At 38.4% G+C, this 23,228-nt stretch overlaps 1 protein-coding gene across 1 annotated transcript in view; it reads right to left on the bottom strand.

The window, feature by feature from the left end:
• Positions 1-5,397: 5,397 nt before the first annotated feature.
• The window catches only part of nrxn1a (neurexin 1a), a 207,716-nt gene continuing 189,885 nt past the window's right edge, over positions 5,398-23,228 (bottom strand). Inside the window, 2 exon segments of the mRNA XM_048171554.1 lie at positions 5,398-7,308; positions 12,381-12,453. Of these exon segments, the coding sequence (XP_048027511.1) occupies positions 7,007-7,308; positions 12,381-12,453 (375 nt within the window). The 3' untranslated portion in view covers positions 5,398-7,006.

The raw sequence follows: 23,228 nt of genomic DNA, 5'->3' as shown, positions 1-23,228 counted from the left end.
AAGTAGATTCCCAAGGACCCATAACGCTCCGCTATTCCCGGCAGTCCCTCAGGTCAAACCCTGCCGCTGGCATTGTACCAAATTAACAAAAACCATGTTAAAATTAGAGCTATGATCAACTGTGTGTTTTGCTGAATTCCCATGTTAGATTTGGCTCTTGTTCTGACAGCATGATGAAACGCTGACTCACCAGTGGCTCCAAATGAAAATGCTAAATTAATGCATGTTTCAGTACAGATTTTTCATGCCCCTTCTGCCCTGTCCCGTCTGCCTTAGTTTCAACAAAAGGTTGTTCCACCCCACCCCCAAAGGATTAGAAACCTAGTTAACGTGTCAGTAAATTGGCCAATGATAATAAAGTGTATTTGTCATCGTGTGAGCCACACTGGTCAAAATGTTTAGGCTAGATGTGTTTTCATGGCAGTCAATGATGGAAATATTTGTTACAAATTTCATGCGTGTTCTACCTTTTTTGTTGCACTGACTGCTTATTCAAGAAGGTCAGTTTTGCCTAGCTGAATGCTCTTGAATGAGCTTCTTAGATACAGATTTCAACAGTAGGTAGAAATTTACTGGAAACATCAATACTGTAGTAGACAAAAAGAAAAGGCACATTTGTGTTTATACAGTACATTTATTTTTATAGAAATGTGTTACATGTAAACAGAATTTTATTAAACTGAAAAAAACCTTGACCAATTAAGCAGACATCACAAACATTCTATGTCATAGATATTTATTGATTATACATGCATGTATGACATGTGTTATGCATGTAACGGCTCACACGATGAAAGAATAGTTGTGAAGTGTTTGACAATTTCACTAAGGGGCGGTTTACACGAGACCGTTTTCAACTAAAAATGTTTTGGCCGTTCATTTACTGCATTTTGGCGGCCTGAAAACGCGAGCTTTTGAAATCGGGTTTCAAAGTGCACTTTTTAAAAAAAAAACAATACTAGTATTGTCTGCATGTAAACAACAAAAATGTGATTTTGTGAAAACGGTGACGTCATGCATATTACGTGTTCAGTCTATAGGCGTGTAGTGTTTCTTTACAAAGTGACATCGCCATCTACTGGCCTGGCATGCAAAAAACAGTGCTTTTAATCGTTTTCATGGATGTGAACTGGGATCGTTTTGACAACGTTGTCATCTGTATGTGAAAAAAGCAAAGGAAAAACTTTTCAGTTATTAGTACATCGTTGTCGCGTAAACGTACTCTGAGAATCAACGTCAGTTTTGATAAACAAGCCATGTGCTTTTAGTTGTTGTGCAGAGAGGAACTAACAAAAAGCTAATTGTTCAGAGATCTGAACTTACTGTTTTGAAAAAAGTTCTTATTCAGGAATTAAGCCAAAGCGATTGAGAAAAACTGATATACCGCACTCTGTTATATCATAGCATTAATGAGGGCTACAGTGATGTAGTGATGTGTTCTGAACACAGACATCAGTGGGAGTGTTTGGAACAGTGTGTTATGAGCTGAAATAACGTCAGCTCGGCACAAAGACAGTGGTGTGATGAGAGTTTTGTAACCACTGCTTTTTTTTTTTCTTTCTATTTTGAGTTGCTCACCTGCTCAAGAACACATGTATTTGATTTCTATTCACAACAGCAGATACTGTTAGAAAATTATCTGTGTAAAAAAGAGCAAGTACAATTCAAGGCGCGGTTTCTGAGTTTTTCGATGCTCTGTGAATTTGCCTGCTCACAGTTCTGGAGGAATATAGATCCATCTGTTATGTAAGTCCATCATCAGGTTTATTAAATATTGATGTGTGTATTCTGAAGAATTCCTTTGCTTTAGCCCTTATCAGAATGAGAACCGCATCAAGAAGTTTCTGCATCCGCTCAGCCCTTCAGCCATTTTCATACACTCATTTACATATGTCATTATTTTTAGTGAGTGATAATAGTATTCTTTACTAGTTGGGTATTCTGTAAATCATCTGATATTCACATTCTGAATTGTTTTTTAAAACAGTAAAAACTATTTGTAACTGACAAATGGGAAATATGTATATCCAAAGGATAGTACATTTACAGTATTATAAATAAATTATCTGAAAACGAAAAAAGATATTTGGTTTTACTATTGGAATGACTATTGGAATGGCTTAAAAGATTAGTTCACTTCAGAATGACAATTTCCTGATCATTTACTCACCCCCACATGTCATCTAAGATCTGTTTGTCTTTCTTTCTTCAATCTAAAAGAAATTAAAGGTCCCGTTTTTCGTGGTTTTTTGAAGCTTTGATTGTGTTTATAGTGTACAATATAACGTGTTCATGTTTCGCGTGTAAAAAAAACAGTATTTTTCACATAATTTACTTATCTGTATACCGCTGTTTCCACTGTCATAAAAACGGGCTGATGACTTCCTTGTTCTATGAAGTCCCTCCTTCAGAAATACGTAACGAGTTCTGATTGTGCCAGCGGTTCCTGTGTTGTGATTCAACAGCAGTTTAGCGCATCTTGCCAGGAAAGGTCACGCCTCTTACCATAACGTGGAGATGCACGCGCTCAGTGTTATTGTAAACATGTCTTTAATTTTACCCTATCAATTTGAGCCGGAATCAGACCCGGTGATTGGACTGCGGGATGAAAATAACAGCGTTTCGACGACATGGCGACAAACACACTCTACAAACGCAACTCTTGTGTATTCCTGTGGGCGGAGGTTAGTCAAAAAACTGTTTTAGTGACGTCATTAAAGAAGGAAGTAGAGGGATGTAGTCCAAACTGGCCGTTCGATGTAGGCGACTTCTGTTAAATAAAATATCTCGCTTGGCATTGAACTTTGAGCTTTAAAATTTTACAGATTTTATTTATACTCTAACAACAACATTACACACTAACTAAAGTTTGAAACATGGGATCACGAAGAATGGGACCTTTTAAGGTTTTTGAGGAAAACATTCCAGGATTTTTCTCCATATAGTAGACTTCAATGGGGACAACAGGCCTGAAGGTCCAAAATTCAGATTCAAGTGCAGCTTCAAAAAGATCTACACAATCCCAGCCGAGGAATAAGGGTCTTATCTAGCAAAACGATCGGTCATTTTCTAAAAAAAAAATAAAAATGTATATACTTTTTATCCACAAATGCTCGTCTTGCACCAATTTCCACAACTTCATGCATTATGTAATCATGTTGGAAAGGTCACATGTGACATGGGTGGAAGTACCGAAAAACTTGACTTGGTCTTGGCACATTCGCTTTGTAAACACAATAGATCGGTACTTCCCCCTGCGTCAACGTGTGACCTTTACAACGTGATTACATAATGCGTGAAGTGGACACTAGTGCAAGACGTGCATCTGTGGTTAAAAGTATATACATTTTTAATTTTTTGTAGAAAATGACCAAACGTTTCACTAGATAAGACCCTTATTCATTGGCTGGGATTGAGTATAGCCCTTTGAAGCTGCACTGAATCTGAATTTTGGACCTTCAACCCATTGTACCCTGTTGAAGTTCACTATATGGAGAAAAATCCTGGAATGTTTTCCTCAAAAACCATATTTTCTTTTCGACTGAAGAAAGAGAGACATGGACATCTTGGATGACATGGGGGTGAGTAAATTTTAATTCTGAAATGAAGTAATCCTTTAAGCACTCAAATATGAGTAATTGTTTCCAAGAAGATGAATTCAGTAATATTTCATCAACGTTATTTTTGCATACTACATGGAAATGAGAAATTCATTCAAGTCCATTTATGTGACTGAAAACGTATGGGAAACTGTCTCTCCATTTTAAGGAATATCTTGGCTTAATTAAATATATTTTTAGACCCAGGTAATGAGAGCCATTCATTAAATTAAGTCCACCACAGAAAAGAGTTTTTTTTTTACGCCACCATTTACAGAATGGTAATGGATTTCTAACTGCTTAATTCATGTTCATATGCCAGGTCGATTTTTAGAGGCTGAGAAAAACATGAAGTTGAGGACAACAGAGCAGGGTGTTTAATTCAAGGTTCTATGTCACGAAATCAATCATATAGCACCTTCAAGGTGACGCCACATGATAAATGAAGTCAGTACTGAAAGAGATGCAGTCTTTTTATATTTCATCCAATCTTAAAACCACGTGATCGCTTAAAAAAACCTTCATTGAAAATTGTTTTTGAAGCCCAATGCTACATATGACTAGTATCAATTCTTCTGGTGACAGAATATATTCTTCTACATTTCTGCTCCCCTCCCAACTTTGATTATAACAATTAAATAAAACCATCACAGAGGCTTTCTCAAGGCCGGCCGTGACAAACCTCCAGCCCAGCTGCCCCTCCCTCCCACACTCCCTCTGCAAAGTGTGTTGAAATGAGGCCTGATGAAAAGTCTATGGCGGGTGTGAATAATTCATGAATCATAAATTACAGCGCATGCCTCCCTGTAGGGGTAGTTATTTCACACCAGCTGTTCCGTAGCCTCCTCCTGTGCGGAAAATTAAAGAGAGGCGGTATTCTGAACCGTCCGTCGCCCTGACCGAGTCTCAGAGCAGTCCACCTCTGCCAGAGCTTTTATCATGACATCTTGTTCTTCGATACAAAAGGAACAGAACTGGGTGTTTTCTTTGTTACGCCAGATCGATGGCTTCATTCAATATTTGAACACAGAACGTCTGGCCCCTTAAGGCTCCCTGGGAGATGTGTGAACCATAAAGCAGCACAGTGTTTTTTTTTTTTTTATTAACAGGACATTATAATGAAAGAAACAACTAAAATAAAACAAAGTGCTGATGCTGAGAAAAAGTACATTTCTGATGTAAGTGGTGATTTAAAGATAAAGATTCAGCAAAGTATATTCTTGCACTGTAGACTGAATATCACATGGCAAAGCTGTTTTCCTAAGATTTATTAAAGGGTTGATTCACCCCAAAATGAAATTTCTGTCATTAATTACTCACCCTCATGTCGTTCCACACCCTTAAGACCTTCATTCATCTTCGGGACACAAATGAAGATATTTTAATAAAATCCAAGAGTTTTTTTTTTTTAAATCACCCATAGACAGCAACGTAATTACCGTCCTTCAAGGTCCAGAAAAGTAGTAAAACCTGTTAAAATAAGTCAACGTGACTACAGTGCTTTTAAGATACAGTGGTTTTACAATGTTTTTACTAATTTTCTGGACCTTGAATGATGGTAATTTAATTGCTTTCTATGGGTGATAAAAAAACCTCTGGGATTTCATCAAAATATCTTAATTTGTGTAACGAAGATGAACGACGTGAGGCTGAGTAATAAATGACAGAATTTAAATTTTTGGGTGAACTAACCCTTTAATGGTTTTAAGAAAAGGAAAAGTAAAAAACAAACACCATGACATTCTATAAAGCCCTGTATTGCATTTTAAATATGAAGAACAAAGAACAAATGCTTTCATAGGTCTTAATATTTTATTTATTCATTTGATTTTTCAAAACTATTTTTTCATAATAAATCTTCACTTTGAGGTCATCAAAGAATTGTCACAATAAAAACAAAAGAAGGTATTATAGAAAAATTGTACACAAATAAAAAACACACAAAAACAAAAAGCAACATTTTATTCAGAATGTCATATAGTTTATACCTCTTGTACATTCCACACAGTACAAGATAGCAGAGAGAAGAATGTTTGCGAACACTTTTGAAGGGCGGTTTTCTCTAAATTTGTGCTTTTTATCTATAATCCAATACTCAGATTTGGGGGTCAGATCTAAATTCATTTGTTACTTTTTGAGATTAAGATATTGTCTCTCGGTAGACTCGGAGTCCTAAATACCATGCATAATTTGTTTGGTCACTAAGACAAGCAAGAGGATATTGCTTAAACAGGTCCAAAATCTTATTTTCCACATGTCTGTTTGCTTTCCAAAACCTATACCCAATACTCTTGTCTTTTAATGTTGACACAACAGCAAAAAAAAAAAAAGAAAAGAAAAAAAAAGAAAGGAGTATGTCAAAAAGAACAGATGTTGGAGATGCACAAAGGAGGGAAAATAAAATCTGTATAGCTAATGGCAGAAACGGTTCTATCGCTATAGCAACACATTAACATTTAATTTTCTGTTTTTCATTTGTTTTCGCCTTGGTTTTTTCTTAAAAAAAAGTTTGAAGAGCAGGTATACTGTAGTTGGCATCATCTATATAACAGGCTATAAAACACCACTTCAGCCACAGTCCAGAGAGCACACAGATAGTCTTTGCACCGTATATAAACATGTAATAAGATACTTTACGTGCATGGAGTTTTTCCTCAATCTATCCCGAATGGCCCCGGTATTCCTCGTCGTCGTCGTCGTCATCAGCGTCATCTGTCATCGTTTTGACAAACGTACAAACAGAAGAAAATCCAACAACCTTTAGACGTGGATTGATATTTAAGGCCTCCACAATTCTCTTTGACACCAAGGGTTCTGTCCACCGAATGGAAATCAGTTCGGATCCTACTAAGGAGCAGTCCTTTCTCATCCAAACGCGCAATACTGCCATCAGAAAAGGGAGTCAAATACTTTGGCTGATTTAACAATCATAGGTAGCATCTCATTTGTAAGTCCTTCGTTCCTTTTCCAATCCGTCCCATTGGTGAATGTCTGTTTGGATTGTTGCAGATGGTTTTTCTGGCTTTTAGATTGAAAATGTTCCGGCAACACATATACAGGCAACATAATATGAAATACACTTAATTCTAACCAGTGGCCTTGTCTCTCGGCGATCCACTGCTGGAGTGACTATGTCGAGTCTTCTTGCACAGTACCGTTTCATTTTGTACACACTTTTCAGCTTAGTTTAAGTTCTGGTGTGCTTGGTTATAAAGTATGTTTTGTTGTTGTTAGTAACAGTATATTGTGTCTTAGGTCAAACTAAGACTTTTGTCTTTTTCGATTTTTATTTTTTATTTTTTTCTCAATTACTATACACAGGTGGATCTCCCCTCCCCTTTTGCGTGTGAGTTCAGAGCACAGGATCTGTGGGTGGGTTGTAAGGGGGAGGGAGAAAGTCTGTGAGATCAGACGTAGTACTCCTTGTCCTTGTTCTTTTTATCTTTTTTATTTTTGGGCACGCCAATGGGCTTTTCTTTGACAGCGGCTCCGTTGGGCTGCGTGGCAGAATTACTAATATAGTTACGGCTCTCGTCCACGTGGTATGAGCCCTCGTCGCGGTTTCGGTATTTGTACATGGCATAGAGCAGGATTAGGATGCAGAGGGCGGCGGCCGCAACAATGCCTACGACCATGCCTGTGGTGCTGCTGGACTCCCGAATCACCTCTGGGCTGGGGTAACCCTTTGCCTCAGGCAGTGGAGGGTGAGCTGTGGACACACAGAATGGGAGAAAGAGAAAGAGGCCGTTCATTAAAGCAACAGGGATATCCATTTAGCTCTATTATTATACAGCTCCTCTAGAACACTTGATTCTGATTGATAAATCACAGAATTCAGCGGTCAGATATTTCCTAATATTCAGCATTGTCCATGCCATGGCAACTGTATATTAGTCTGCTCACTTGGGTAACCGAAACAGTTGCTACTTTTGTCTCGTATATACCTCGGACTTGCTCTCTATAAATGCAAATGGAACCATCTTGCATCTCAATTATCAATATGTAGTGAAAATGAAATCAGAGGACTCAAGTATTAAAAGCCAAAAATTTCACCGTATGCACTTTCTATTCTAAATGCATCTTAAAGATCATCATGTTGCATTTTTTAAAATTAGTTTTGACTTCGTAATTCTTAATCAAAATGCCATAACTCAGTCTTGCTGTAAAACGACACACTTCTCTTTGGTGATTTGACTTCTCCAATCATTAAGTTATCATTTAGCTCACATTCAGATTTTCCTCCAGCTAATCAACAACTGATGGATAGAACCAAGTCCGCAACCTACATTTTTTTTTTCTTTTTCGATAATGTTTCACTCTGATGTACAGTACAGTCCAAAAGTTTGGAACCACTAAGATTTTTAATGTTTTTAAAAGAAGTTTTGTCTGCACACCAAGGCTACATTTATTTAATTAAAAATACAGTAAAAAAACAGTAATATTGTGAAATATTATTACAATTTAAAATAACTGTGTACTACTTAAATATATTTGACAAAGTAATTTATTCCTGTGATGCAAAGCTGAATTTTCAGCATCGTTACTCCAGTCTTCAGTGTCACATGATCCTTCAGAAATCATTCTAATATGCTGATTTGCTGCTCAATAAACATTTATGATTATTTTCAATGTTGAAAACAGTTGTGTACTTTTTTTTCAGGATTCCTTGATGAATAGAAAGTTCAAAAGAACAGCATTTATCTGAAATACAAAGCTTCTGTAGCATTATACACTACCGTTCAAAAGTTTGGGGTCAGTAAGAATTTTTATTTTAATTTTTTTGAAAAGAAATTAAAGAAATGAATACTTTTATTCAGCAAGGATGCATTAAATCAATCAAAAGTGGCAGTAAAGACATTTATAATGTTACAAAAGATTAGATTTCAGATAAACACTGTCTTTTGAACTTTCTATTCATCAAATAATCCTGAAAAAAAAAAATTGTACACAAATATTTTGTACAATTGTACACATTAAATGTTTCTTGAGCAGCAGATCAGCATATTAGAATGATTTCTGAAGGATCATGTGACACTGAAGACTGGAGTAATGATGCTGAAAATTCAGCTTTGCATCACAGGAATAAATTACTTTGTGAAATATATTCAAATAGAAAACAGTTATTTTAAATTGTAATAATATTTCACAATATTACTGTTTTTACTGTATTTTTAATTAAATAAATGTAGCCTTAGTGATCAGACGAAACTTCTTTTAAAAACATTAAAAATCTTAGTGGTTCCAAACTTTTGGACTGTACTGTATGTCGCAACACTTCCATGTTGCTACTTCCATTACATCGCAACTTCAATATTACTGTAGTATTGTTGCTAGCTCAGATGTTTTGTACACTATGATGGACGTTTTTTAATTTTCCTTTAAAGGCACACACTGCAAAAAATGCTTTTCTTAGAGTTTTTGTCTTGTTCCTAGTCCAAATATCTAAAACTTCTTAAATCAAAAGCATTTTTTGACAACTTAAAACAAGCAAATATTCTAATCGTGTTTTTCTGTTTGAAATAAGATTATTTTGCTTGTTTTAAGCAAAAACTCACTTAACGGACTTATTTTTTCTGAAAACAAGAGTTTTTACTTGTCTAGAAAATGCTTCTTGATTTAAGAAGTTTTAGATATTTGGACTGCAAACAAGATAAAAAAAATCTAAGTAAGAAAAGCATTTTCTGTAGTGCAATATGTAAGATTTTTGGATTAACATATCCAAAAACCACTAGAACAGTGTTATATATTTTGATGACTTACATTAACTCAGACGTTTCCAAGAATGTTTATATCCACAATATAAGCAATTTTAACCAATGACATCATACCTGCGTTACCTTCGATTTCCGGTTTTATTCTGTAGAAATCATGGAACCATCAAAGACGCTTTAATATATTATATCTTTTATTAGACAAGGGAACAATTGTATGGGTACATTTATAGACATTAAACTGATCACAATAAGTCTTAATGTTTGAATCCCGTTTATATTAATGTTATTCTATTATCGATCTAGCTTACTGCAGTGTGCAAGTTTCTCATAGCAGCCGCCGAGCAAATGCACAAAGTACCGTTATAACAATTTTTAACACACTTAAATGTATCTAATATGATAAACAGCGCCGCGTTACCCCACATATGCTTGGACCGGAAGAAGCAGAAGCGGCGACTGTGGTATAATTAAAGTTTCGCTGCTTTCAAGCTGTGTCGCACTCGTCTCTCATTACTTTGCTCTGCTTCATACTACAGTAACATTAACATTAATAATCTCATCCATGAACATGATTTCTGCCCGAGTCTTTTCCCCTGGCTGTGAGGCGAAGACGACATCTCCCACGATTCTGCGCTTAATCTCGCCGTCATCAAACTACACCTTTGTTATGAATAGGTGACCTCTAGTGGTGAAAATTTACATATTGTGCCTTTAAGATAATATGCAGATTAAGTAAAATAATTTCAACTCACAGTATTCGTGTGTGTTGGGATCATTTATCACCTTGGCTGGGTTTATTTTGCAATAACATACAGCTTAGTGAGCATTACACCTTTCTTAATTTAAAAGTTTTCACTACTGTAATGTCAACATTGCAGCTTCTTTCACACCAGTAATAATGTTATTCAGTTTTGAGTCGGCGAAAAATACTAAGTGGAATGAAACTAGAAAGAACTTGAAAGAAACCCAAAAATCAATATTTCTTTGCCAAATTGATTCCTCTCCTGACGAGATTAGATATCCCACTGCGAAACTGCTTCACAGCACCGTTCAGTCACTTCAGTAAACAGAATATAAACCACAATAACGACACTCAACCTTGCAATATATGTATGTACTGCTGCTGAACGGACAAACTTGTACTGCAAGCTTGTGCTAACACACTTTGCTTATCAAACCGTCACAAAACACATCTGGCTGACGCAGATAGAGCGATCAGAATGGATATGTCGCACATTTTCCATGAGCCGTGACCAGTGAGTGAACCTCGCTTCCTGGCTATTTATTCCTGGCAGAGAGAACGACGTGGTGGGTGGAATAGTGTGGTATACTTTGTTCTGATCTATGTCTCTTGGAGAGGGGACAGTGACTGCGAGACAGTGCGACTGCAAGCTGAGTGTAAATGCTCGGCAAAACAACACCTGTGACAAAGCCGTTTACAGCTTAGGCCCGATCCACTGCAACTCACAGGTGCAGGAAATTAGATGATGACAGAGTACAGCAGGGAATTATGGATGGCGACCTCTGCTCAAACATCTGTTTTTGGAAATGTCGTGCGGAAGGAGGACACTTTGAAGAGCCGTAACATCATTTATCTGAGACCTTTCAGCTTTGGCCAACATTTTACGTTTCTGCTCGTGCTTATTAGCAAGATCGTTGCATGGTTTGTCAGCGTGTTTTTCCGTTAAGTCATGGACATGCTTTCATTGCCCTATGTAGAATATGACTGCTGCATAGGCCACTAGCGGCTGTAACTAAGCCAGCTGAAGGAATCCAGATTGGGTTAACCTTTGTGCTTCATTTTTCATGTCGAAAGTGGTTTGCGCAGTCGACTGAGTAGCCAGGATGCACCCGCTGCGTAGAGAAATAGGAAAAGCAGTATGTGCTACGCTAGCATGCTCGCTGGCCTTTTCTGAAATTACACCTCAACAAAATTTGCCAGGTCTCTTTAACTCACAATCAGTGAGGAAAAACATGAGTAAAATACAGATTTTGCTTAAAAACGGGTAAAAATGAAATCATGTGAGCTGAAATTATACAGAAGCACAAAGAAATTTGATGACAGGCACAAGTTAAAGTTTGTTTAATATAATGACCTATTTAAAAGCTCATCTAAGCAATGAGCTCCCTCTGTGCCAGAAAGGAAATTAAAATACTATATTAACAGCACATAAACAGGGTAAAGGATTGAATGTGGTTTAATGAGGTATTAATGTCTGTTTAAAGAGGCAAAGGCAGATTATACAAACATATGTTTCAGCACACGCTGCGAACACTTTGATAAATGAGCACATAAACAACGATACAGCTCAGGTAACAGCGCGTCCTAACCGGCAACGAAACCATAAAAGCCCTTTCAAGTTAATCTGAGCTCCTGTTCGAACAAGGTGCGACAAGCGATGAACGCCGCTACGTTTTGACAGTCGCTCGGTTTCTATTTCTGCACCGTAGCGCCGGATTACTTCAAACATGGATGAGTCTAGGAGAGGTTGAGAAACATCGGATATGACAAATCCCTCAAGATCCAGAAGGAACACCATAAAACGGATGCCGCCCGAAGAAGCTTCGTGGAAGTGCCGAAAATACAAGACGTGTTCTAGGTTTTACGCTCTTCAGCTCGCCCTTGCTGTTGTGATTGGCTGTGGTTTTGTTGAGTTGAATTTTCGCATTAAGCGTGGGCAGGAAAATGACTTTTCGCTGGAATCTCGTCACGCGTGACACGGCGGACACATTTCCCAGACTGTTTTCATTTTTCTGGTGTACAATGTGTGTCCGCTTGGCTGAATATGTGAGAAATGATGCCATTTGGTATTTTAAACACTGTTTTTGTACTCATGAAAAAAGTACATTTGGTAAAATGTCAAATATGATGTTTGTTTCACCCCAAATTATAGTGTTAGGACACTGCACAGAAAATAATTTTCCTTTCGTTTAACTTGTACTGTAATCAGATAATATTGCATGGAGTGGTTTCAAACAGAACAATGAAAAAAATGGAGAACATTTTTGAAGGAAAAGAACACGTGGATAGTAATAATATAAAAGAAAGATGACTAACCTAACCCACCTGAACTTGGGTCGCAAGGGTCGATGTCCTCATCGTCACTGGGACATTCTGCCGATGCTACCAGAAGATCATCCTGTACCGGAGAGACACAAAAGAGATAGAGGGTTAGTCAGAAACACCTTGTGGCATCATTACAGTTTTATAGGGCTGCAGTGTCATCTAAGGCCTCACGCTGTGAGATAGAGAGGAACGAAAAGGAAATGTCCTTTCCACTGCCACTCTGACATCTCACAGGTCCTCTGAGCTTTGACTCACAGGCGTGATCAAAGGTGTCCTAACTGTAAAAGGTCACAACTTTTCCAGAAAAACAACCCTTTCTGTGGATTATAACATGCCAAATCACCTTATAGTACACTCTTGAGAGACTTCCACATCAAGGCAGTTGGAAGTATCGATCAGAGCATCACAAACACACACAAAGATTTCACAAATCCCCTGACGAATACAATTTTGCCAGCAGTTGCTTTATAAAGACAGGCACGCAGAAACATGTGGTGTGAGAAGCATCAAATCCGCTCACATCCATCCGTCCCGCTGGAAAACAATCTCATCAAACGTGCCTTTTAATCTGAAATAAAACCATAGGAAGCAAATCTACAGACAAGCCCTATCAAGGACAATGCACGGCGCTGAGACGCTCACAACATATACTGAAGAAAATCTTGCCTCTGCTCCAGTGATGGTTCCGAAGGGAAAGAAAGCCATGTTGAGATTTCACGGTTTGAATTCCAAAGATGGTATCCGACTGTGGTTTAATAGCTCAGAACGTCTCTCCGTGCAGGAATTCTCCATCAACTATGCAAAAAGGCAGCGAGCTTGACGTTCCTCTCAGCGCTACAGCAGAAAATTCCATCTGACGATGTCGCTTTGGTGGCATCCATTTAGTGCCAGTCTTCACACTTCTCTCTCTCTCTCTCTCTCTCTCTGCAATTAGCCAGAGTGTGTATACATTTGCCAGCTGGCCAAACGTGTACATGCATGTGTGCTTGTCCCAATAGAAACGCAGGGCTGGCTGAGTGTGTGTGCGCGCGCGTGCACGGGGAGGAAAGACATCGATTTGTCTCTCTGAGCTCACACAGTCTGCCCACAGGCTGCGGGGCAGTGCCCACGCCAATCAGGACCTTTAACCATCATCACAGCCACGCGGACCACACGAAACAACGCGGAAAGAGAGAGAGAGGGAGAAGAAAGGGAGAGGAAAGTAGGAGTGGGAGGGCACCCTGCACAGTTGTTTCAAAGTGGTTGCCGTAACCACATGGTTGCCATTTTCCTTGCAGCAATATCTGTTCAACTCCCAGCTCTCAAACACCCTGCAAGTAGGTCAGTGCGGGTGAATAATTTAGATCCCTGACGTTACAGTGCTGGTTCGTGTGCTGCCGCTGGAAGGCTGGGAGACATGGAGGTAATGTGTTGCAGCAGGAGTGCACAACAGAGCCCTTGCTAAAGGCCGGCAGCGGCATCTGTCTGCCCGACTCTAGAGATAGAAAGAATAATAACGCAGAGTCCTGGGAGCCACGGGTCGCTGGTTGAAGTCATCCATGCCGCGCCATCTCTCATTCTGTGAGCTGACATAAGACTGCAACTATCATGGATATATAGATAAAAAGTAAACCGAAATGTGGTTACGTCTCTGATAAAAGGCATGGGAGACAGGTACACAAGCTTAATAATGCATAGGCCTGAGCATGAGTCACGACTTAGACTCGGCGTTCTCTTCCTTGACATGACCACCGAGTGAAAGGAGGGAATTCTAGAGGAGGGATGAAGATGTGGTGTAGTGGTTAAGGTAGTCCACAAGTGGAGATCCATGAGCTATAACCGTTGTGCCTGAACAATCATCCCAAGTTGTAAGTAAAGCTTGGCGGTATATATTGAACATTCACTATATGTGTTCAAAAGTTTGGGGTTAGAAAGTTTTTGAAATAAGTGTCTTCTCTCACCAAGACACACACACATACATATATATGATAAAAAACAATAGTAATTAATTAAAATAGTTATTCAGTGTCACATTAAATCATTCTAATATCATCAATTTTGAAAAGGCTTGTGCTGCTTAATATTTTTCTGGAAAATGCTACATTTTTAAGTCTTCTTTGATGAAGAGAAAGTTCAAAAGAACAGCATTTACTTGTAATAGAAATCTTTTGTAACATTTATTAATGTCTTTACTGTCATTTATAATATACTGTCAATTAAATGCGTCCTTGTTGAATAAAAGTATTAAAGGGTTAGTTCACTCAAAAATGAAAATTCTGTCATTAATTACTCATCCTCACATCGTTCCAAACCTGTAAGACTTTTGTTCATCTTCGGAACACAAATTATTATTATTTATTTATTTTTTTAAATCTGAGAGCTTTCTGTCTTCATAGACAGCTATGCAACTACCACTTCACTTCAAAAAGTTCATAAAGAGATCGTAAAACTAATCCAGATTTGAGTGGTTTACTCCAAATTGTCCAGACACTTGATCGCTTTATACGATGAACAGATTTAATTTAAGTTTTTATTCACATCTAAACATTGTTCAGCAAACAAACAGAAGCTCAACCAAACCCAGTTTCACTCGCGAAAATGAACCTTATTGGTTCTCGCACGTCAAACCAACATGCTTGAACCTCCGTTTACCATAACTGATGTGCGAGTTAATGAATGTGAATAAAAGCCTAAATTCAGTCTGCTCGTTATATATAAATCGATCGTGTCTCTTCAGAAAATTTGAACTAAACTGACAAAAAAAAATTACTGCCCCTAAACTTTTGAACAGTAGCGTGATTCCAATGATTCTGTTACATGAAATGTTATTATGTTTTCCAAATAGCACATCATTAAACTAGTTTTGAGATCATTATCTTGTTAAGATTTAGCTGTTTTAATAGCATCTCTAATGAAAACTTCAATAGCAAAGACACAGTAGGAGTTGGTTCATTTCTGTAATTCACTTCGAACTATCCATTTCAATTAATCAGTTAAAGGTGCCCTAGATTGTTTTTTTACAAGATGTAATATAAGTCCTAGGTGTCCCCTGAATGTGTCTGTGAAGTTTCAGCTCAAAATACCCCATAGATTTTTTTTAATAAATTTTTTTAACTGCCTATTTTGGGGCATCATTAACTATGCACTGATTTTTTCAGCGCTCCGCCCCTTTAAGAGATGCGCTCCCTCTGCCCCACGAGCTCTCGACTATATATACATCGCATAATCAAAGTTCACACAGCTAATATAACCCTCAAATGGATCTTTACAAGATGTTCGTCATGCATGCTTCGAATTATGTGAGTAAAGTATTTATTTAGATGGTTACGTTTGATTCTGTGTGAGTTTGAGGCTATGCTCTGTGGCTAAAGCTAACACTACACACTGTTGGAGAGATTTATAAAGAATGAAGTTGTTTATGCATTATACAGACTGCACGTGTTTAAAAATGAAAATAGCGGCGGCTCTCTCGTCTCTGTGAATACAGTAAGAAACGATGGTAACTTTAACCTCATTTAACAGTACATTAGCAACATGCTAATGAAACATTTAGAAAGACAATTTACAAATATCACTAAAAATATCATGATATCATGGATCATGTCAGTTATTATTGCTCCATCTGCCATTTTTCGCTGTTGTTCTTGCTTGCTTACCTTGTCTGTGCACAGATCCAGCCGTTAATACTGCCTTTCCTTGTCTAATGTGTCGAATGGGCTGGCATTATGCAAATATTGGGGTCATACATATTAATGATCCCGACTGTTACGTAACAGTCGGTGTTATGTTGAGATCCGAGTGTTTTCCGGAAGTCTTTTAAACAAATGAGATTTACATAAGGAGGAGGAAACAATGGGGTTTGAAACTCAATGTATGTCTTTTCCAAGTACTGAACTCTTGTTATTTAACTATGCCGAGGTAAATTCAAATTCTGATTCTAGGGCACCTTTAAATCAAGTCAGTCGTATTTGGCTACAATTACTATTTAGGTTGCAAGGATGGTAACAAAAAATATATATAGAACATAAATAGAATATGAAGGCAAAAGGCAAAAACTGATAAATCATCCAGCCCTAACTGTATGGAGGGGAAAGGAATCTGCTAAACGACTACAGGCCATTGTGACTGGCTTTACATGAACATGCTCCACCCAAACCTTCTCTACTCTCTATTTAAATTCCTCTCACACAGCTGAGCACCAGAAGCCATTCTTCTCTTTCACTCTCTTTCCTCTTTTGGAAACACTGCCCCTCAGCAAAGTGTCAAAACTCAGATTTAAGTCCTCAGATGTGACGTTACACAAGCTCTTGAGTGTGAGGCTGTTTTCTGCAGAAAAGTCACATATGACTAAGACCGAGCCTTCAGCATCCATCTGCCTGAGCTCGCCGATCTCCTCCATCCACTGCCCACTCAACAGCTGTGCTGAGGCGGATGAGGAGGACAGGAGCGGCCTACATTATGACTGTCCATTTTCCTCCTGCTGAACAACTACAGTGCAGCATGTTAGAGACGGCGGGTGTGCTATCGGAGCATCATTTGCACTCACATTCACAGTATTAGACTCCCTGTTTTGCTTGCTCTTAATTACTGCACTGCCAACAGGCACAGTAAGGGATGTGACAGCGCCAAAATGGGCGGGGGAGTGGAGGGCGAGAGAGACAACAATGCTTAATTCACCTGTGAACACAGAGGGGGAACCAGCTGTGCCCTAATGAGAAAGGAGTTACCTCAACTCAAACGCTCTCACAAAACACACACTTTTCAAGCTCCGCCTCCATTCATCCCTCTCCAATTATCTCTCAGCTGCCAGACTGATCTATAGAGACACAGACTAAAAGTAGGACCCGACTGAGCCAGCTGTACATGCCCTGGATAAGAGGGGCACTGGAAGTGGGTGGATCTGACCTACTGACCTCTCCACCCCAAAACCTTATTACCTTATGTAAGTAGGATCCAAATTAACTTCTTAATTCAGCAAATTCTGCAGCTATGAATTATTTATAATAGCTATGAAACTTAATTGTATTGCATTATTTTATCTTATATGTACATCATATATTTATTATCTTGCAGTTCCAGTGACACTATTTGTACTCACATTTGGCACTTGGTCTTAATTTTGGACCCTGTATGTAAGTTCTGACCCTCAAGACTCTCTAACAGGCTTGTTGTGTAAAATGATTCCCTCAATTTCCATCTAACAGATACTTATGGAAGCTTGAACAGCTACTTTTTTTCCCCTCTCAATTCTGACTTTTCTCGCAATTATGAGTTTATATCTCACAATTCTGACTTCTTTTCTCAGAATTGTGAGAGATAAACTTGCAATTGATTATAAAGTCAAATTCTGAGAAAAAAAGACTGAATTTTTCTCAGAATTATGAATTTATATCACACAATTCTGACTTTACAACTCACAGTTGTGACTATACGGTTAAGTCCGACGTCACGCGGCAGCGCTTCCGGGTCCAAACGCTCTATCTCATACCACAAGAAAACAACAAACGGTGCTAATATACACACACAATACTACCAAAAATATTATAATCATAACCTTTATCTCCATACCAAATAGGTATATACCCAGATGGCCAGACAGTGATTTATCTTTTATAAATCGTTAAAATATTAATGTATGTGATGCTGTGAGCACGGAGACTGTTGTGTAGACTGTAAGTATTTTAAATGTTTAACTTACTAAAATGTTAATCATGAATAAATAGCGCTCATAAACGGCTGTTCCGATGGCATTCTCGAGTGAAACAAGCCGGGGCCCAGAAACGGCATTCCTTAAACAAAGTGGATATCACAAAATTCAGACTTTATAACTTGCAATTGTGACTGTCACAATTGCAACTTTATATCACACAGAATTGCAAGTATAAATCAAACAATTCTGAGAAAAAATGTCAGAATTGCAAGATGTAAACTAAGAGTTTGATTGACAGGCGATTTGACCAGTTATAACGCAGAATCTGCCATTTTGTCTGACAAACAAACCAGACAGGAGAGTTAGTAGATTAACGTCAGTGGACTTGAACTTGAAAAATGGTGTATTGACGTCTTTCCACAGTTAAAACAACATACCTTCTGATTCTGATGTTCATTCATGTTTATTTAGTGCAATAACTAAAGAGAATGATTGGTTTACGTCGCTTGAACTAAAGGCGCTACAGCGATCTGTCACGACCCAATAAAGAGGCACAAAACGGTATTTATTGTTAGAATTTCTTTAAAAAAAAAAAGACAAAATTTGAAAGCTAAGTAAAAGGTCTTTGCGAAGGTTTAATTGCGAGAAAAAAAAGAATTGTGAGAAGTCGCAATTACCTTTTTTTTTTTTTTTTTTTTATTCAGTGGTGGAAACAAGTTTCCATAGACACCACACTTCTCAAGTCCTTGTTCTTGTAACAATTTACACTCAAAAACCAATATAAATTTCACAGCCAGTCTGAGATGGCCAGGCTCAGACACTCACATTCACCTCTATCGCTCCATCTCTAGCTCTTTTAGTCATGAAGATGCTAGTATTCCACAAAGAATAGGAATATCTCTGAACAGTGCACCGTCTGTTGTTGTTGCCATGGTGACATGAAGATTCAGCCTGTTCAAAATGATAGGAAATAAAAACCGAATCGCCTCGGTAGCTCAGCTGGGACCTGCAAAGCAAACCATTGATTTCTCGCTGAAATCTGTTTTTCTTCTTCTTTTTCTCCATATTCCTTTCCTCCAGCCAGAGTGCGAGAAAGAAAGGGTGAGAGAAAGCACAAGAACATCAAAGTCTGCCAGCTATCAGCCTGCTAATGAAGTGTGAATATTCATAGAGAGGTCCTGGTGCTAAATGCAGCCTCACTTTGCTGAGAGATGTGTGTTTAAAATACCGAGAGCTCATACAATGAATAAAAAATGGCCACTGATGCACTGCAGTATTCTCTAACAAGAACAGTTGAAAAAAAAAAAAAAATCACAGGAAACACAATGGAGATACGCCTGCTAGTATACAACTAGCATGCACAGGAATATATAGAGCTGGCCCACAGGGCCTCCATATGCGCTCACTGACATCCTGTACATGAGAATCAACTAGTTAAAGATTCAAATGCTGAAAAAACACAATCTGAAGTGCAGGTTGAATCTCTCCATTTTCCATCCTCAAATGCCGTACTAAAATGAATAATAGAAAACCCAGACCTTTCATAGAAGATGGAAATCAAGATGGCTTCCTGTGCAATTGTTCACGTATCAATCAAGAATGATTCTCATTTAGGTATCAGATTATTTCACATATTGCACATTCAAAAGCTCTATAATATCCTGGTTAATTATAACACCTCATTAATAATCTTTCAAAATGTTATGGTTTACTTGTTATTTCATGTTTCTGAGTCATACTGTGAAAGACACATTGGTGCATTTTATTCCAAAGAAAAAAATAGTTTGTCTTCATATATTTTAATCGAATGTTCAATAACGTTAATCAATAGTCAAATAGTTTAAACACCGTTTTAGCAAACTCTGCTTTTATAACTTTCCGTGGATTGATAAGATCAATTCTCGTCCTACTTTTTTTTTATCACTTACTATCATGTTTCACTTACAAATATGAAAGATTGCTGAAGTAAAATGGCAATTCACACTGACTACAGCTTTTAATAACTGGAAAAAATTATTTGAACAATTTAAGTATAACTGTCTTCTATATTCTTCAAAGGAAAAAAAAAACAGGCAAATGCATCAAGACTGACCGAGAAGTTCTCAAAGTACTCTTGACTCACTCTGAGAAGACATGTGAGTCACAAGTAGCCATTACAAACAACTCCCAGGGGTCATCCAAGTGGGAATAAATAAATCTGATCATACACGCTGCCCACAGACAGAACACGCTGTTACAGACTGAAGCTCTAGATCTTAAACAAAGAGTGAAAGAGAGGGGGCAACCTGCCAACTTCACGCAACACAACACACACACACACACACACACTTGTTCACCAGCACACTGGGTTAAACTTTACTGGAGGACAGCACTTGATCTTCACACACTTTTAATGAGGGGCAGAAAAAATGAGATGGAAATCAACAAAGGACAGTACAAATAACAGCATCAGTGGGCGGTCGAGACGACAGGAGGAAGCGTGTGGTTAAGGATGAGAAGAAACCGGCATGCCACGAACGACTTTGGAAACGCGAAGGTGCCGTAACAGATGTGGACATCGGCGACGGATGACGGCAACCTCATGCACGCTCACAAAAGCACTGCAACTTTTCTTTCTTTTCCCATAACTCCCTCACCGCTGCCCCAATTCTCTTTTCTCTCTGCCTCTCTTTCTCTCTCTCTCTCTCTCTCGCTCGCTCTACGTGCAGAGCGCTGCAGACAAATGGTGCATGCCTTTCGCTGCATGGATATGACAACATCAAAGACTCTGCATGCGATGATGGCTGGATGGAGAAGGACCGTGAGAAAGAGAGACTACCTGGGATGAGGAACAATGCCACCTCGCATCCATGATGGCAGCCTGGCTACACTGTCTGCCTCCTCTATACAGCTTTGCTTTTCTGTTTAGGTGAGAGTTTGTCCTCTCTCCCTCTCTGATCTCCCCGTCCCTGCTCCTAGAGCAACAAAAAAGCCCCACACCAATAAAATAAAGTCCGCTCTGTCAGATCAAAAGTGATGACTGGAGAAGTCCTACTTTGGTAAGCAGATAGGAATGATAAATTGTCTGTGCATCAGGAGAGACTATGAGTGCCTTCTACAGACTAGAAGAGAGAGAGAGAGAGGGAGGGAAGGCGTAAGCGAGGGAGAAGAGAAAACGAGAAAGATACACACGGAGAGAGGCGGGAGCGAGAGGGAAAATACGGTACGACTGCAAGCCGATCACCTGACTTGTTTCAGCCAATCGGCATCGCCGCTCAGCTTGAGGTTGCTAAGGGTTCGCTCAGTTGGAGATATTTTATTATAGCATTCTTTAGAAAGAGATTGATGTGTGTATGTGGAGAGGAGGGGGGTTGCACACCTTCTGCCCTACCATGAAACTCCACAGAGACACAACCCACAATCCAACATCAAACACACATGCACACTTTAAAATACATCTCTCCACAGCGAGAGCACGAATGTTACACAACGGATGGCAAAATCTCCATGTTTTCATCTCCACTGGCCCTTCTGCTCCTTTGGGACCTTGGGTTATTCAGCTCCATCTAAATGCCTCCGCCAGCTAAACTAACCAGCGTGAACGCTCATTTCACTCGCATTCAAATGCGTGCTTTGGGCACGTAGATGCCCACTGAGAAAGGAGGGGCGGAACAGATGAAGAGAGATACGTGGTAGGCGTCTGTTTTTCGTGCAGTGGTCAGTCTCAGAGGACTCTATTTGTCCCCTGCGTCTGCAGAATCTGTGCACGGACACCAAACGCAGCCATACATTATGAATGTGACAGAATTTATAAAAAAGGAACAAAAACGATCCAAGGTCTCGCGCCTTGGAGATTAGACATGATAGCTTGGAACACAAATATCTGTTCTATCGTGAAGACTATACAAGCGACATGAAAAACCCTTTGTGAATTAACAGGGTTGTCATTACCCACAAGCACACAGATTAATAAACGTTTGCAATATCTACCACCTCCAGAGAGAGAGAGAGAGAGAGAGAGAGAGAGCAGGGGAGAAAAAAAGAGCTGAGCAGTAGTCCATTTTATTACTCGCTTTGTGCCAGCTCAAACAATCGTATTGATTGACTGATTTAAGCGGTCAGTGTAAATGAGCACTGGGACAACAGTGCATGCAGGGCAAGTCACAGGATCCATTAATTGGACAGAAGTGGGGAAAAAAAGCACAGGAATCTGGACCGATTTAAATCTATCTGCTGAACATTGTCCTGCCCTCATGATGCAACAGAATGAAACAAGTTGGTACCTCATTAGAGTACATGTGAATCTTGATGCTGGACTGTATTTTGGGAATTTTGACACAGATCGCACAAATATGCATATCTAATTCAGGTCATTTAAATAATAAAGCTAATTACTACTAGCACTGGGTAATATACAATACATATTCTGGCGATATAAAAATAAGCAACATTATGCAATTTTATTTGACCTTATTTGACTACTTTTGCGATTGATTTGATTCATTTTCTTCAATCGGTTCAAAATATTAGTTTCAATGAATCAACTCTGAGATACTCTACACTAAGTTTGCAGTATGGTATTTTTCATCTATTAAAATGGTTTAGTATAAAATAAATATTGCTGTATACAAGTACTGACATTGTACATATAAATTAAAATGATTAAAATGATAAATCTGTGTTAATTTAGTGAAAACACTGGATCAAGTTGGCAGTAATTGCTGTTTGGTCAAAATGATGGTTCCTCTGATAACAAATAAAAAAATAAATACAAAATAACCCCTATTAACCGTTTCAGAACAACAATCAGAAACAGAGATATTTTTAAGTTCTAAATATTACTGAACTTACCACATTTTATATTTACACACACAGATACAGTCAAACCAAAATGTATTCAGACACCTTGAACATTTCATTTATTATTACAGTTTATTCACTATAGTTAAAAAAAAAATTGTAATAAAAGATCTCAGAGTTAAAATGTGTCAGAAAAAAATTAATCTTAATTATGTCAGATAACACTTAAGCAAAATATGGTTAGGTGTCAGAATAATTTTTAGTCCCAAATTTTGTATCAATTTTGCTGGTAGTCCATTGTATGAATAATTTTTGGGTATAATATGTCACAGTTTATTTTGCTATCCTCACATGAATGAACTATAGTGTCCTGCACCCACTAGTAAAATACAAAAAATTATATCTAGTGTCTGAATAATTTTTAGTTTGGCTGTATACAT

The sequence above is a fragment of the Megalobrama amblycephala genome, linkage group LG20 (assembly GCF_018812025.1).
Source record: "Megalobrama amblycephala isolate DHTTF-2021 linkage group LG20, ASM1881202v1, whole genome shotgun sequence".
Classification (NCBI taxonomy): Eukaryota; Metazoa; Chordata; class Actinopteri; order Cypriniformes; family Xenocyprididae; genus Megalobrama; species Megalobrama amblycephala.
The sequence above is the reverse complement of the archived record's forward strand: the minus strand, read 5'-3'. Positions and strand labels throughout refer to the sequence as shown.